This window comes from Enhydra lutris, unplaced genomic scaffold, assembly GCF_002288905.1.
Source record: "Enhydra lutris kenyoni isolate GAN:26980312 unplaced genomic scaffold, ASM228890v2 scaffoldscaffold14, whole genome shotgun sequence".
NCBI lineage: Eukaryota > Metazoa > Chordata > Mammalia > Carnivora > Mustelidae > Enhydra > Enhydra lutris.
In genome coordinates this window covers 11,594,787-11,610,426 of record NW_019154098.1, presented here as the reverse complement: position 1 = coordinate 11,610,426, position 15,640 = coordinate 11,594,787, and the positions used below count along the sequence as shown (strand labels likewise).

At 43.5% G+C, this 15,640-nt stretch overlaps 1 protein-coding gene across 3 annotated transcripts in view; it reads right to left on the bottom strand.

Moving 5' to 3' along the window:
- The window catches only part of LOC111146849 (ArfGAP with SH3 domain, ankyrin repeat and PH domain 1), a 353,910-nt gene that overhangs the window by 79,625 nt on the left and 258,645 nt on the right, over window positions 1-15,640 (bottom strand). For all 3 annotated transcript variants that reach the window (XM_022502557.1, XM_022502555.1, XM_022502556.1), the window contains 2 exons: window positions 6,165-6,240; window positions 4,521-4,607 (listed from right to left, as the gene is read on the bottom strand). In XM_022502557.1, the coding sequence (XP_022358265.1) occupies window positions 4,521-4,607; window positions 6,165-6,240 (163 nt within the window). The remainder of the gene's footprint in view (window positions 1-4,520; window positions 4,608-6,164; window positions 6,241-15,640) is intronic.

Below are 15,640 nucleotides of genomic sequence, written 5' to 3'. Positions count from 1 at the left end.
GGCGCAGGTCATGATCCCAGGTCCTGGGTTCGAGCCCCACATCGGGCTTTCTGCTCAGCAGGGAGCCTGCTTCCTTCTCTCTCTCTGCCTGCTTCTCTGCCTACTTGTGATTTCTCTCTGTCAAATAAATAAATAAAATCTTTAAAAAAAAAAAAAAAAGAAATTCTCCTACATATTTACTTTTAATCAGGACCCACAGCCTTGCACTCATAGTAACTTGAATCCCAAATCCTCCCTCATAGACGCTTTCAGGCTTTCTGGACGGAGATGGGGCCTCAGGACGGTACTATGGACCAGACGGGCTTCCTCCCCCGGCGCTGCCATGACAGACCCCAACAGCATCAGTGACACACACTGTTTTCTTAAAGGAGGCAGCGATGTGTCCATAATACTAATACAGAACAATCAGGATGGAAAATTAGGTCTGGTAGTGGAGATCTGAGGCATGGGACGAAACAAGGGGCCGGGATAAAGGAAATCCACGGAGCTTTCTGCTTCCACCCAATGATGTCACGTTAAAACAGCTCAACTCTGGATCTGGAGTCAGGGATCGCTGCCATTTCTATACCTCCCGAGAACATTAAAAACAAAATCTGAAATCTCCCTGGATAAAAATTCTTATTAAAAGAATAACTCTGTTCCTTGGAATGCTTTCCATTGAACGAAACTGCTCTCTGTCTGCCCATGTAATTTCTAGGTTGGTCTGAATGCTTTAGAACTATGCATCTCTAAAAGCCTGTTTGCTAATCCTTCAAATAAAACCTAAGTTTTACAAACAAGAGTATTTATTTTTTGTAAAGCAAGGATTTGGATGTTATTAACTTATGAAAAATATTATGTTCTGTAAATTTGCCTCTAAGACATCCCTTACATATATATATATATATATATATATATTTTTTTTAAGATTTTATTTATTTGACAGAGAGAGATCACAAGTAGGCAGAGAGGCAGGCAGAGAGAGAGAGAGAGGAGGAAGCAGGCTCCCCACTGAGCAGAAAGCCCGATGTGGGGCTCGATCCCAGGACCCTGGGATCATGACCTAAGTCGAAGGTAGAGGCTTTAACCCACTGAGCCACCCAGGTACCCCTCCCTTACATATATTTAGTATTAGCTTAAATAAACTTTAAATTCTGAGCAACAAGCTGAATGGACCTTGCTTTCCATGAGGTAAATATGCTTTTAAAGGTGAATACAGTGGCTGATCTCCAGGCTCTGACCTCAGAAGACTACTCCATTAAGCTGAGCAGGAAGGAATCAGCATGTTTCAGAAATACAGCAACAACCCTACATCGACTACTGATGAGTTCTATGGCTTAAAGTAGTCCTACAAACTGGGGCGCCTGGGTGGCTCAGTGGGTTAAGCCTCTGTCTTCGGGTTGGGTCATGATCCCAGGGTCCTGGGATCCAGCCCTGCATTGGGCTCTCTGCTCAGCAGGGAGCCTTCTTCCCCTTCTCTCTCTGGCTGTCTCTCTGCCTACTTGTGATCTCTGTCAAATATATAAATAAAATCTTTAAAAAAAAAGTAGTCCTACAAACTATTACTTCTGCACTCTGAGAAATGATGGCCATTCTGCTTGCTTTGCAGGGAGCTCTAGATAAACAAAAAGAGGGTTTTCTTTTTTGAGAAAATAATGGAGAATTAACACAATAATTAACAAAACAAAACATGATGGAAGGAATGAAAGAGGTCTGAATCCTTTGATAATATAATAAAAATTAAACATGTACTCAAGAAAGAGAAATCCAAGTGAGAAATTCATTCAGGCAATAAATATAAAACTAAACTTACACAATGATCTTAAAATAAAATCTTGGAAAAACTCCATAACATGAGCCAAGAATGTAAACTATAGAATGAAACTATGGTGTCATTTTTTTAAAGTTCCATTCCTTATTCTCTATTAGAGTATGGAGAAATCACCTTACTTTCTTCTTAGAAAACCATACTAACATATAAAATGAATTATTAAGGAGTAATATCTCAAATCTTTTTAAACTGCAAGTAATTACTCACTGCTTTAATTGGGTTAGAAATGTTTGTGGTATCCAACCTAAAACTAACCTCTACTAGAGAAGCTTCAGATCTCTCATGTAAGGGATACATGGAGGGGGCAAGGGATTCCTTCTGTTTACTAAATATTTATTGAGTAGCTTTTGGGTGCCAGACAGTGTGTCAAATCCTGCAGAGATGAGCAAAACACAGAATCTGTCAAACACCGTGCAAACCACACTATGATGGGAAATGGAGAGAGACTCGAACAAAATGCTGGAATTTTGGGAAAGATTATTAGTATCATCATTATTTAAAATATTTTCAACCCTAAAGATAGTTATGTAGCAAACGGTTCTCTTAGGAAGTTAGGCTATTATAAAAGCTTAAGATAATTAATTTCATAGAACATCTGTCAGAAGTCAATGAAGAATTTTGACAGGAAAAAACAAGTCCACCAAAAGTCTGGGGATCCTACTGACAGCTCAAATTCTTGAAGCCTCCTTTAAAAGAGTCAAGTTAGAACCTGGTGGGGATGAGAGGTTAAATAGTTTGCTGGGTGCTTTCAATTCCTCAGGTCATTTATCAGGTTAGTTTACACTCTTCTAGAATAGCAGTGCTATGTTAAGAACTCTACGTGGATGGTCTCCTTTTTTTTTTGAGTCATTAGAAATCATTACCTACCAGCCTTATTTTGCAATGACAGATGATGAACAGCATGGGAATGGGATAAGTGTGCTGTGAAAGATCAATTTTACCCGTAAAATACTCTGATCACAGTGCTAACAAACACACATCATTTATTAATTTGGGGTGGTTTTAAATCAAATCATGCGCATTTTATCGTGTACACACTCGTTTGGCTTATATGCAACTTTGTTCTTTAACTACTGGGAGAAGATTACATCAGCCGCTACGCAAAACAAAAAGGGACTGCAATGGCCTTTTTTCCCCCGAAGAAAGCTTCCATACACAGGAAGGAGGTAATACTGTACAAGAAAGCAAAGGTAGGAAGTGGTTAAAAAAACCTTGCAAATTTCTGCCCATGCCTGAACAGCAATGTACTTCTTACTCTCCACCGTTTTAGTCTTTCCATTGCTCTTACATGGAAAAATCATTCAAGGGGACCACTTCTCCTAGGATTTGTAAGCCAGTACTAAGCATCTCAAAAGAGGCCTCCAGACACAGGTACAGATGCTGGTTGAGGCCCTGGACTAAAGAGGTCCACACCTCCTGGCCACTGATGTCTACTTCCAGTCTGCAGGTACCCAGGGTGAAAGGGCTGTACACTTCTGCTCGGAAACCCAGAGGACTATCTTCACTCAGTAAAGAGAACCTTCTGGGTTGCTTTAAAGGGTGAGGGTGGCAGGTCCAGGGCTTGTACGTTTGAGGAGGGTTGGCTTTTTTTTTTTGTTTTGGACTCAGAAGCCCCTTCAAAAAATATCAGAATGTACAGTCAGTTTGCCATTGTGAGGTGATATCATGCGGAAATGGAAATATAAGAAATGTTCAGCATGGGGCGCCTGGGTGGCTCAGTCGGTTAAGCAGCTGCCTTCAGCTCGGGTCATGATACCAGGGTGCTGGGATCAAGCCCCACATCGGGCTTTCTGCTCGGTGGAGAGCCTGCTTCTCCCTCTCCCTCTGCCTGCTGCTCTTGCCTACTTGTGCTCCCTTTCTATCTCTGTCAAATAAAAAAATAAAATCGTAAAAAAAAAAAATCTCTGCTTTATGTGGTTATCAGTAAACATGCACTGAGATACCGCACTTAAATTCAATGCATGATAACTTCCTAATACAAACAGGCAAACCTTGACCCTCCCCTATGTAACATATAGTGCTCACTGTTTAGCTTACTTACCCTTGGCATGAAGTCCATACCCTGTTGTGTGCGCCCAAGGTCATCTATCACTAGGCCTGAGTTTCCACCTCAGAAACCCCATCTCTCAATCTTCCGCCCTCTTTACCCCCAAACTGCTGGGGGCAACTGTGGACTATTTCAGGCAGCTTCCATCTCAGGGTCCTCTCAGCATCCCCCCTCTGCTGGAATGCCCCTTCCCAACAGATCTCTCACGGCACAAATACCACTTAGGGTATGACTGCGGGTTTGTATGGCTGGCCTGCTCTCTACTAGATGATTCTAGAGGATTCTGTATTGGCCCCCTTCTGGCTGCCCAGAAAGACAGAGAAGACCTAAAGAGGACATGGGTGTGCACTTCACCCTGAGAGGACAGAGCACATTTGAAATACATGACTTCAAAGCCGGAATGGCAAACCTAGGGTTCTGGAATTGTAGTTCAGGCATTAAGAACATCTTTTGTGCAAGGAGGGCAAGGGTCATAAAGCATGGTCACTATATGGGGCGAGGCAGCAGGTATACACTTGTATCTTCTATTTTGTTTGTCCCCACAACCACGGTGGCAGGAAGCTGGTGACATGCCTATTTTGCAGATCAGGAAACACGGAGGCCATCCCAAGCCACCTCACTTTTTTACTGGTAGCCCTGCTGGAAAACACAGAGATCACCTACTTCCTTCTGATCGAGTTGAAGAGAGGATTTTATTAAGTCTCGGAGTGCAGTGAGCTGTTTCTTTTCTTCATCCTGGGTCTGTTTTATCTGTGACAGAAAAACATGACTTTCATTACATATCTTTTATATATTAATGAGCTGAGCTTAATTCACCCAAATATACCAGTCATCAAAAAGTTCAATTACATCATTGATTTCTTTATTAAAATCTTTACACGGTCTCATTTTTTTTATATGAAAGGCAGAATTTTCTCATCTTATGTAAGTACCAGTGACTTTTGAAATTAGTGACTTGATGCAACAGGCCTTCTTATTAATACATCTAGGTAAGACAATTAGCTCTGAAGTACCCTTCTTTTTTTTTTTTTTTTAATTTTATTCATTTATTTGAGAGAGAAAGAGAGAGCATGAGAGGAGAGGTCCTTGAGAGAAGCAGACTCCCTGCTAAGCAGGGAGTCTGATGCGGGACTCGATCCTGGGACTCCAGGATCATGACCTGAGCTGAAGGTAGCTGTTCAACCAAATGAGCCACCCAGGTGCCCTGAAGTACCATTCTTAAACAAAGTTTAGAAAGAACACTGGGTCACTTGCTTCTGGTCTTTCAAAAGGTGGTAGCAGGAATTCCATAATGTGACTAAATGGGCCAGAAGAAACTGTGAAAAAGGACCAGAACCCAATGGGTTAAGGTATATGAATGTTTGCACAGTGGCACCCAAGGGTAAGGGACTGGTGCTGGTTTTTTTTTTTTTTTTTTTAATCAGCTAGAACTTAAACCCAAATCATGTTAACTATTAAAAGACAATGGGAAGTGATGACATCTGAGTGGCTCGGTCAGGTAAACGCTTGCCTTGGGATTAGGTCATGATCCCAGGGTCCTGGGATCTAGCCCCATGTCGGTCGGGCTCCCTGCTCAGTGGGGATCCTGCTTCTCCCTCTTTCTTTTCCCTTCCCCCTGCTGCTTGTGCTCTCTCGTGCTCTAATAATAAAATCTTAAAAAAAAAAAGACAATCAGAAAAAATACACAGCTACACACAGTTTTTAAAGTTATAGAAAATAGAAGGTATTATTCATAACTCTGAAACCTTATTTCAACATATGTAGTTGTACTCATAAAACATACTTTTAATAATATTTAGTGCCAAGTGGATTATGGGGAACAAACTGGCCATTTCTATTCCTGCATTTAGTTTTTTTCTCAAAAAAGTTTGTGTGACTTTGCTATTATAAAAGCAAAATTCCAGACATCTGATAAAAGAGAGAAAATACAGAACAAGTGAACAAAAAAAATCATAAACCTGCCTACTTTGAGATAATCTTAAGTTTTGTCTTTCATGGTCAAACATTCTTCCTCCAAGTGCTGACTGCAGGGCACTCACAGGTAATGCTACTCGACCCTGAATGGACAGCCACCTAGAACCAAAGGTTACACACCCTCGTTCTTCCTATGCTCCCAAAACGTACTCTAGGACATCTGACCATCAAGGCCTTCTGATTTAAACTGAAGGCTTACCTGCACTGGGTTTATCCTGACAGATCACTTACCCCTGCTTCTTTTCTTTAAAGCTCTTCTAATCCAGATTTCAAATGCACTGATATTTATCTACAAAACCAACTTAAAATGCGTGTACTTCATGAAATACTTACATTATATAAATCAGCAGCCAGTTTCTCGATGTACTGTTTCAATTTATCAGCCGTTTTCAAGCCATCTTGAAAGAAACTATAAGGAGAACAGCAGAGATTTACCAGAAGTATAAAAAAGAAATGAGCTCTAGTTACCCGTAAGATCTGAGAACACGAATATATGTGCTCTCTACCCACACAGCTACACAAAACACTTATAAACGCATTTCAGTGTTTTATAAAGATGTACCAACAAGCAGATTACGGGCACTATCTGACACGTGCTGGCAGCTGTCACATAAACAGAGGAAATTACAGCCGCGGCCCCAACACCGAGGTCTCATGTGCACACCCGTCTCTTCACAGAAACAGCCCCCCCGGTTGTGCTGTATTTGAATTCGAAAGAGAGAGACACCGTAACTGGTGGAATATCATGAGGATGAATTAGACGCTGTAAGGAGAAGCTGTAAGGAGAGGCCACCTTTCAGTTCTCCAAAGACTGCTGGGCACGCGCTCAAAGCACAGCAAGTTGGACGGATGGTGCCCGGCCACGTGCACAGCCAGACGGGGCCACGTCACCCTGAGTAAGAATCTGCACTGGCAGGTGCCGAGCGAGCAGAGCAAGCTAAGCACGCTTGCACTTTATGTGAGTTATCTCATTCGCTCCCCACAGCAACCCGAAGGAGTTCACGAGCACTTCAATCTCACTGCCTTTTCAGAGGATAAACTGAGGCACAGGGTGAGTGCATCATTGCTCACGCATCTAGCGAAGTGGCAAAACTGGGATTCGGGACCAGGCTCTGACTCGGACACCCCTGCTCCTGACGGCCAAGCCAAGAGATTTCCTGTCTGATCCCTCCACCCAGGAGTCCCACTTGTTTCAGTGTTTGTACGGTTCTCTGTCCTCCTGGAGGCTTCTCTAACCCTGCCCGCCCCACATCTGCTGCTGTTTCCCCACAGAAGAATGAGGTCCTTAAGGACGAAGACTGTCTCATCTCCGGATCGCAGTGGGTCCCGCCCCAGGCAGATGCTCAGTGAGTAACAAGAACGGAGTGCGATCAGGAAGTTTTAGGGCACATCTTAGGATCCGTATCTCCAAATGTAAAGCTTAACATGCACCATCACTGGTAACAATACATCCTTACCAGAACTGGCCCTCCAGGAATGAATACTGAAATCCACATGTGTGAGCATTTTTTAAGGTTGACATCTTCAGCTGAGAACCCTTACTAAAATAAGGAAAAGAAGCACTCTCTTCACAAAGTCTTTCAGCTGAGGAATGGGAGGAAGGAGGGCTTTTCGGTTAACCATTTTTTTTTTAAAATTTTATTTATTTATTTGACAGACAGAGATCACAAGTAGGCAGAGAGACAGGCAGAGAGAGAGGAGGAGGCAGGCTCCTGGCCAAGCAGAGAGCCCGATGTGGGGCTCGATCCCAGGACCCTGGGATCATGACCTGAGCTGAAGGCAGAGGCTTTAACCCACTGAGCCACCCAGGTGCCCCTCGGTTAACCATTTAACTTGAGAGCTACATTTAAACCCTTCTAACATTCAGTGGTTCACCACTGCCTATCGGGATCGAAGTTAAACTTCTCAGTATGGAATTGAATGCGACTTGTGTTCTGGCCCCTGAATAGCTTTCTGGTTTTATCTCCTACTATCTTTTTTTGAAAAAATTGGACCCCAGCCATGCTACATTTTTTTCCCCTTCAGTTCTCCCTGGCCTTTGCATCTGCTGTTCCCTCTTGCTGAAATGCCTTTCCCCCCTACGCCTCTACTGTAGCTCCGTTTGCTGCTGCCTCCCACAGCAGCTTGCCCTGGTCTGGCCTATCCAGGGGATGGCATTTTCCAGCATGGGCTTGTGCCTAGGACTAATGTCAGCCCTAGAGCTGCAGGCTGTGCTCTGCCCAGAACAGGCCATTCATGAACATTAACCTGGACCAGCAACATCTACATGCGGGAAAAAGGATCTGTGGAAGAGGCAGGAGGATGGCTACAAAGTCACTCACAGTAAAACCACTTCTCATCTCTGATACTGAAATAATTTCTGGACAAAGGGTCTGAAGATAGAACATATCAGTGTAAGGTGGATGCCAGCAGGACTCCTTACAACAGAAAAAGGGCCTCAGGGTAAGAGGCTTATGGCTTAGAATCTGTGCTCGAGGGCTTACTAGCAGGGGTTCCCTGGTGAGTCACTTCTGCTCATGTTAACTGTACTCAGTGGGGCGGGTAACACCGGTAACACCTACGAACTCGCTCCACAAAGCGCTGGGTTGTTAGGACACGCTCAGTACATGTTCTCTTCCTTCCCTGGACTGTGTGGGTTTATCACGGAAGGAGTCATGCTCTTCCCCGAGGGATAGAAATTCACTACAGACAGGTTTAGTGTTTCATTTTCACTTGAAGGAAATTGAATGATCTTTTTTTTTTAAAGATGAGTTTAAATGACAATGCTCTAGGTTTGTGTTTTCTAATGGGGTAGCCACTAGCAGCCAATTTAATTAAAATTCATGTAAAATTCAGTTCCTAAAGTCTCACCAGCCACAGCAGCCACGTGTGGCCAGTGGGTAGCGTGTTAAGATAGTAGAGAATACCACCATTTCCACCACGGTAGTTGTTCTCCTGGACTAACTGAATAAGTGAACTCAGAGTTGAAGAGCACACAGGAATGTTATAAAACACACACATTTTTAGGAGAAGAAGGGCACTGTTTTCATTTGAGATGGCACTGCTAAAAATGACAAGTTATTTATCAGCATGTGAAAACAAGCTGGAAGGGGACAAATTCCTACCAATTCAAAGGCTGAAGAAAGACCCCAACAAGTCTGTCTTCCTACATCTGAATTCTTCAGGACATTACAAACACAGACTAAGAAAAATTAACAGAATAAGAAATCATTTTAATCTATAATATGACCCAATTTTTACAACCAAATCATATGCATAAATCCAATTATCTTCTCACCGAGATAACAGGTTTTCTCTTTTGTTAACTTCATTTTCTAAAACACATTATATATTCATATATTAGGCAAAACAAAGTTAAGAAAAGAACCAACTGAGCTGAGTCCATCTCAGAAAGTTACACTAGGGCTCGCTTCTGGGTTTTGGTGAGAAACGGGAACAGGAGGCAGAGGGGACAAGTTGCAGGGAGAACAAAACCATTTTGACATTAGTAACACAGTCATCAGTAAGCAAAGGCCGACGTGCTGTCCACGGCCAGGTGGGTCTGGTGACCCCTGCCCTCTATGCCTGACTGTGCCTGCCTTGAGCAGTTAGTCTCAGCCATGGGCTGGGTGGGCTTCAGAGTTATGGTCACACATCACCTGCCATAACATTTCACTGAGGGCAGGGGGCTTCTCTGTTCTTGGTCTCCTCCCTCCAGTTCACTGGCTCTGGTTCACTGGAAATACATGAACTCTGGAGTCAAAAGTGTATCACATTTTGGATTGAGAGCCAAAATCTCTCAATTTCACTGTATGTACAACCTTGGGCAGGTTGTGACCCTCTCTGAAGGTGAGCATGATCATCCGAAGGTGGATGCTTCCTGGCTTCCGAGAGAGGCAGACGAACTACCACAGGTAAGAGTGTTCTCCTCATTGGAAAAGGAAGCACAAATGTCGGTTCTGATTACCTGTCACTCAACCTGAATGTGTAAGCCTTCTCTGCGGAAAGTGACATCACCTTTCTGACACCCCACTTGTCCCCTGGCCACTTTCTCTGCACATAACTGAAATATAATGAGATCTTTGGAAAACAGATGATGATTAACAGTAATAACAATAATGACAGTAATAATAATATACTACAGTAATAATAATAATACTTACTGGCATGTAAGTATTCTGTGCCAGTCACTCGTTATTATGCATAATTAAGCATCCCTTTTAAGTCTCATTAGGAAGGCAACAAAATAGATAATAACAAGGTAACTGAGGCCCAGAGAGTTTAAGTTGTTTAAATGGGGCCATCTAGTCATTCGGTTTAGAGTCGGGATTTGAGTGAAAGTATTCCCAGCTCTGGAGCACAGGTAGTAGTTAAACATATCAGGCTGATCTGGGTCCAAATCCTGGCTCTTCCGCTGAGTAACAGCATAATCTCTGAATCCCTGTGCCTCAGTGTCCTTTTGCAGGAAATGGAGATGACCCCATGTACCGTGGAGAGTTCTTGTGAGCACTGTCATAATGTTCTTAAAATGCCAGGCACAGAGAAGAAGTTGAATACATGATGGCCACAGGCCAGCAAAATGAGCTTCATTGTCTCTCTGACCTTAGAGACACAGCTGCACCGGCTTCGCTTCTGAAAGAAGCGGCTTGAAAGAAACAGGACCACATTTTAAGGACCCACAGTGCCAGAAAAATAAAAGCTGCCAAATGACAGGCAGAAGGGCCCTCGCATTGCTCCCAAATACTGAGACACGCTCACGGCGGCAGAGTGCGGGCTCCTGAGTGTGAACAGTCACCCGTCCATCAGGCAGAGCACATGCTCAGAGCGAGGCAGTCCTCTCTAACCTGAGAAAGTCGCTAAGTACTTCACCTCTTATTCTGTCCAAATAAGGATGGGAAAGGGAGACACTATGTTCTTCCTGCTTTTAATTAAATTTCAAGAAAGAGAGACAGCAGGATCTTCCTACTACCCCAATCATATCCTGCTTGGCTTGGAAAGAGGGGCTCTTCGGTCAAAGGCTGAAGTGCTCTGGAAGCATATTATTTTCCACAAGAAGCCAGGATGCCTCGTAGTATCACAGAGAGCATGGTTCTTTAAAACAAATTAGAAAACAAATTTTAAAAAATGAAGTGCTTTCTTAACACATCACCCACCAACCCCTCCTGAAAGCCTACTTCGAAGCTCCAGGTACTGATTTCCAGTTAGCGGGGCTGATATTTTCTTGATACATTCCACTTGCGTCCTGTGGTGGTTAAGAAACTTAAAGGGACAAGGGTTAATTCGTAGAAGTACTAATTAACCACAAATGTATCTCGACAGTTCAGGTCAAAGAGCTTGCTGATAGTGATATGCTGGGCTCACATTTAGAGAGTCTTAAAAATAGAGATGTCCAGGCCCAAATCCAGGCTTACCAAATTCAGATTTCTGACGTTATCAAGAGCGTGCACTCTGGAGTCACAGAGACCTGGCTGTAACACTTGGTTCTATCACCTTCTACATGTAAGTTCTATGAGGACATGGATCTTTGCTTTTCTTTTGTTACTGTTTTCTGTATTAAAAAAATTAAGATAAAATTCATGTAATGTAAAATCTACCACTTCAAAGTGTACAATTCAGTGGTGTTTAGTATGTTCACAATGTGGTGCAACTGTCCCCACTAATTCGAGAACACGGCTGTCACCCCAAGAAGGAAGCCCGTACCTGTTAGCAATGGTTCCCAGTTCCTCCCTTGCTCTAGCAAACAATACTCTGCTTTCTGTCTCAGTGGACCTTTCTCTACGGGTATTTTGTTTAAACAGAATCCTACAGTATGGGGCCTTCCACATCAGGCTTCTTTCACTTAGAACGTTTCAGATCTTGGTCCCTGCTACAGCACGTATGTGGCTTTATATCCCTCCTGGGAGCTTCCTGAGTGTGATCTGAAACTGGCCGCTGTACACAGAGCGCAGGAAGAGACCTGAGAGAGCAGCGGGCCCCTGCAGGTGGGCAGGGGCAGTTTCTATAAAAGCAAGGGGAGCTGACATGTGAGTGCTGTCTTGGGCGGCAGCTATGTGACTGGGTCCCTGCACCTGCCTTCCAAATGTCCAAAGTTTATAAAGAGACTCCAACTGTGCTCAGTCATGCATACACTGCGCAGGCGTTCTCAATGCCACATCATCATCTCAAGGCCATGTCCTTGGGGCAGCCTCTGGGAATGGGAAAGGCAAGCAGAACCCACATTCCAAGGACAGCAGAGGGAGTGGAGCGCCACGGTCCGGCTCATGGGGCAATCCGCAGTCATACAGCCCAACAGCATCCCACCGCACTGCAGTACAGTACTTTGTCTGGGCATCAGCTGATGGGCATTTGGGTGTTTCTACACTTTGGCTACTGTGAATAATGAGGCTATAAATATGTATGAACACATTCTTGTTCATTTTGTTAACATTTTGTTAAATACTTGTTTTCACTCCTCTTGGGTTATCTACCTAGGCATACGATTGCAAGGCCATGTAATTCTAGGCTTAAATTTTTGAGGAACTGCCAAGAGATCTTCCAAAGTAGCTGCACCTACTTACATTTCTTTCAGGAATGTATTGTGGGCTCCAATTTCTCTACATTCTCGCCAAGACCTAGTTTCCATTTTGTTGTTGCTGTTGTTTTTTTAAATCCTGCCACCCTAGTGGGGGCAAAGTGGTATCTCATTGTGGTTTTGGTTTGTATTTTCCTCAATGACTAATGACATTGAGATTTGTTTCTTGTGCTTTTGGCCATTGTGCATCTATTCCAGAGAAATGGCTATTAAAATTCTTTGCCCACTTTTAAAATGGATTATCTTTTTGTTGTTAAGTTGTAGGAGTTCTTTATATATTCTGGATACCAGACCCTTATCAGATAAATGATTTGCAATTATTTTCCTCCCATTCTGTGGGCTGTCTTTTTTTTTTTTTTTAATTTTTTATTTTTAAAGATTTTATTTGACTGAGAAAGAAAGAGAGAAAGAGAGAGGCAGAATAAGCAGGGGGAGCAGCAGGGAGAGGGAGAAGCAGGCTCCCCGCTGAGCAGGGAACCTGATGTGGGGCTCGATCCCAGGACCCTGGGATCATGACCTGAGCCAAAAGCAGATGCTTAATAGACTGTGCCACCCAGACGCCCTTTTGCTTTCTTAATAATGTCCTTTCACGCACAAAACCTTTTTGAATTTTGAAGTCCAACTTATCTATTTCTTTCTTTCTTTTTAAGATTTTATTTATTTACTTGACAGAGACAGAGATCACAAGCAGGCGGAGAGGCAGGCAGAGAGAGGGGAAGGGAAGCAGGCTCTGTGCTAAGCAGCGAGCCCGATGTAGGGCTCGATCCCAGGACCCCGAGATCATGACCTGAGCCAAAGGCAGAGGCTTAACCCACTGAGCCACCCAGGCAGCCCCAACTTATCTATTTCTTCCTTTGGTTTCTTCTGCTTTGTCCCCTTTGACATGTTTACCAAGCATCTACTGAATGAATATGCCTTTGGGCAAGTTACTCATCCTTCCAGAGCTACAATTTCCTGATTGCCCTTGATAAATGTTAGCTCTTATTATTTTAAAATCAGGGGCACTATAGTACTGTTCGTAAGTGCTCCTGGTCCTGCAGACCGCAATGACACCTGCTAGGTGGTAAAAGGAGTGGGTGAGCAGTAGGATTATGCTTGTTCTGAAAGCAGCATGTTCCCCACAGTGTTCAAGTGTGAAAGTGACAAGCAGGTGGTGTGGGTGAGCTGGAAAGGGTAACAGAAAGTCAGAAGCTCTTCTCTTCTGCTCCCCGTATTGTTCCACTGCAGCAGCTGCATCCCCGCTGAAGTGCTGGGACTGTACAGGGTGTTACCAGAGCAAACTTACTCTTAGACGCCCCTTGACTTTGTACTGAAAATCATTTGGGGAACTGGAGTAAGTACTTAGGATATGAAATCCTCTTTTTTTTTTTTTTTTTTTTTAAAGGATTTTATTTTTTTCTTTGACAGAGAGGGAGAGTGAGTGCACAAGCAGGGGGAGTGGCAGGCAGTGGGAGGGGGAGACGCAGGCTCCCCGCTGAGCAGAGAGAGCCCAACACAGGGCTGGATTCCAGGACCCTGGGATTGTGACCCAAGCCGAAGGCAGACACTTTACTGACTGAGCCACCCAGGCACCCCCGCCCCCACTGCTTCTGAATTAGGTAGAGATGGTTTACAAGTCTATTAAGGGTTTCTGAGGAATTGCCTGAAGTAGGAAAGAATGAGTCTCCCTGAAAGAGTATTACCCTGGCTTCTTGCTATGTGGGAATTCTTGAGGTTCAACCAGGGGCAGAACCCCATTATAACCTCTTCCCAGAAGGAGGGAATACCTCTTCCCACAGAGAGGTTTTTACTGTGTGGGGTTTCCTTCTGCTATCTCTCTGCTTCAGAGAGACTCTTCTACCAGATTCCAAGGACCAGATGCCAGCCATCCCCCAAGTCTACTCCCGACTGCCACCACCCACCACCCCCCACTTCAAGGAGCCCTTCTCAGTCCACCTGGATGAAAGTCTCTCCTTCTCCTGATGCCCTATCAGCAGTTACTTCCAAGGCCCACTGTGATGACTGATGACCCAACTCACTTCCTGTACCAGAGAATTGGCTCCTGAGAGCAGAGTACTTGTTTCAAAGAACCTGGCCTTTGTCAGTAGATGGTAAGTATTTCTGGAAAGTGAAAAAGCAGGGAGCGAAGGAATGAAGGGGAGGACGCATTAGCTACCCAGGTTGCTCTTCTTTTCACCTTTAGGAACAAAGGTTAAGAACTGTATAGTTTACAAAACATCTTACATCTTGGAAAGCTAATGTCTGTGGAGGTTAAACCCTTCTCTGTACGGTAAGAGAATGTGAGATCAGAAGATTTCTGGGGTGCCTGGCTGGCTCACTTGGTGAAGCATGCAACGCCTGGTCTCAGGGTTTTGAGTCTGAGCACCACACCGGGCGTACAGCTTACTTTAAAAAAGAGAGAGAGAGAGAGAGAGATTTCTAAAATCAGGTAAAATCAGATTTGCTGCCAAAGTGTTGTAATGGAGAAGACTGAGAGGTTCCCTTATTTCTGTAGAGGTTTCAAAGCAATGATGCATTTCTAGGAAAACTGAAATTGATGAAAGATGAAAAATTCACCCGAAACTAAAATTAGGGACCAGGTCTTTAGCATGAGGCTGTCACAGGCAAATTTTGTCTTATAAACCTGCAGCTGTTTCCATTTCAATGTATTTTTTCCTTGTATGTGATACACATTTATTTATAAAACGTGGAATTTATTTTGAAAAGAAGAAAAAAGTTAACAAATCAGATCTATGTAAATAACAATTTGATCGTTAAAAGCTTCTCCTGAAACAATTCTGTACGATCCATGTATGAACGAATGATACCAGTGCCACTTGGAATCCTCAGAGCTGCAAACACATACAATGTAGTCGGCTCCACATGCATTATCTCATTTAATTCTCACATCTACTAACCTTAACCCCACTTTACAGCTTAGGGAGCTGAGGGTTAAAGATGAACCGGATGAAGATGACACAGTCACCTGGCTGCAGAGCCAAGGTTTGAACTCACCTTTCTGACCCGCGCCTTCTGTGCATTCCACAGTATTAACGCTGACCTCCTTAACTGTCTCAGCCAAATATAAAGATCTTACTAGAGCATTACAAATTTTAATAATGGGCACGTTTTCACATAAAAACTCTACCAGAAAACCCACGAAAGCTAATCCAGTAAATAAACAAGAAGTAAATAAGCAAATGCAATACCACAGAATCTCAAGCATAATAAAAATGCAACATTAATAAGCAAAAATGGTGCTGGTATATACAGTGGATGT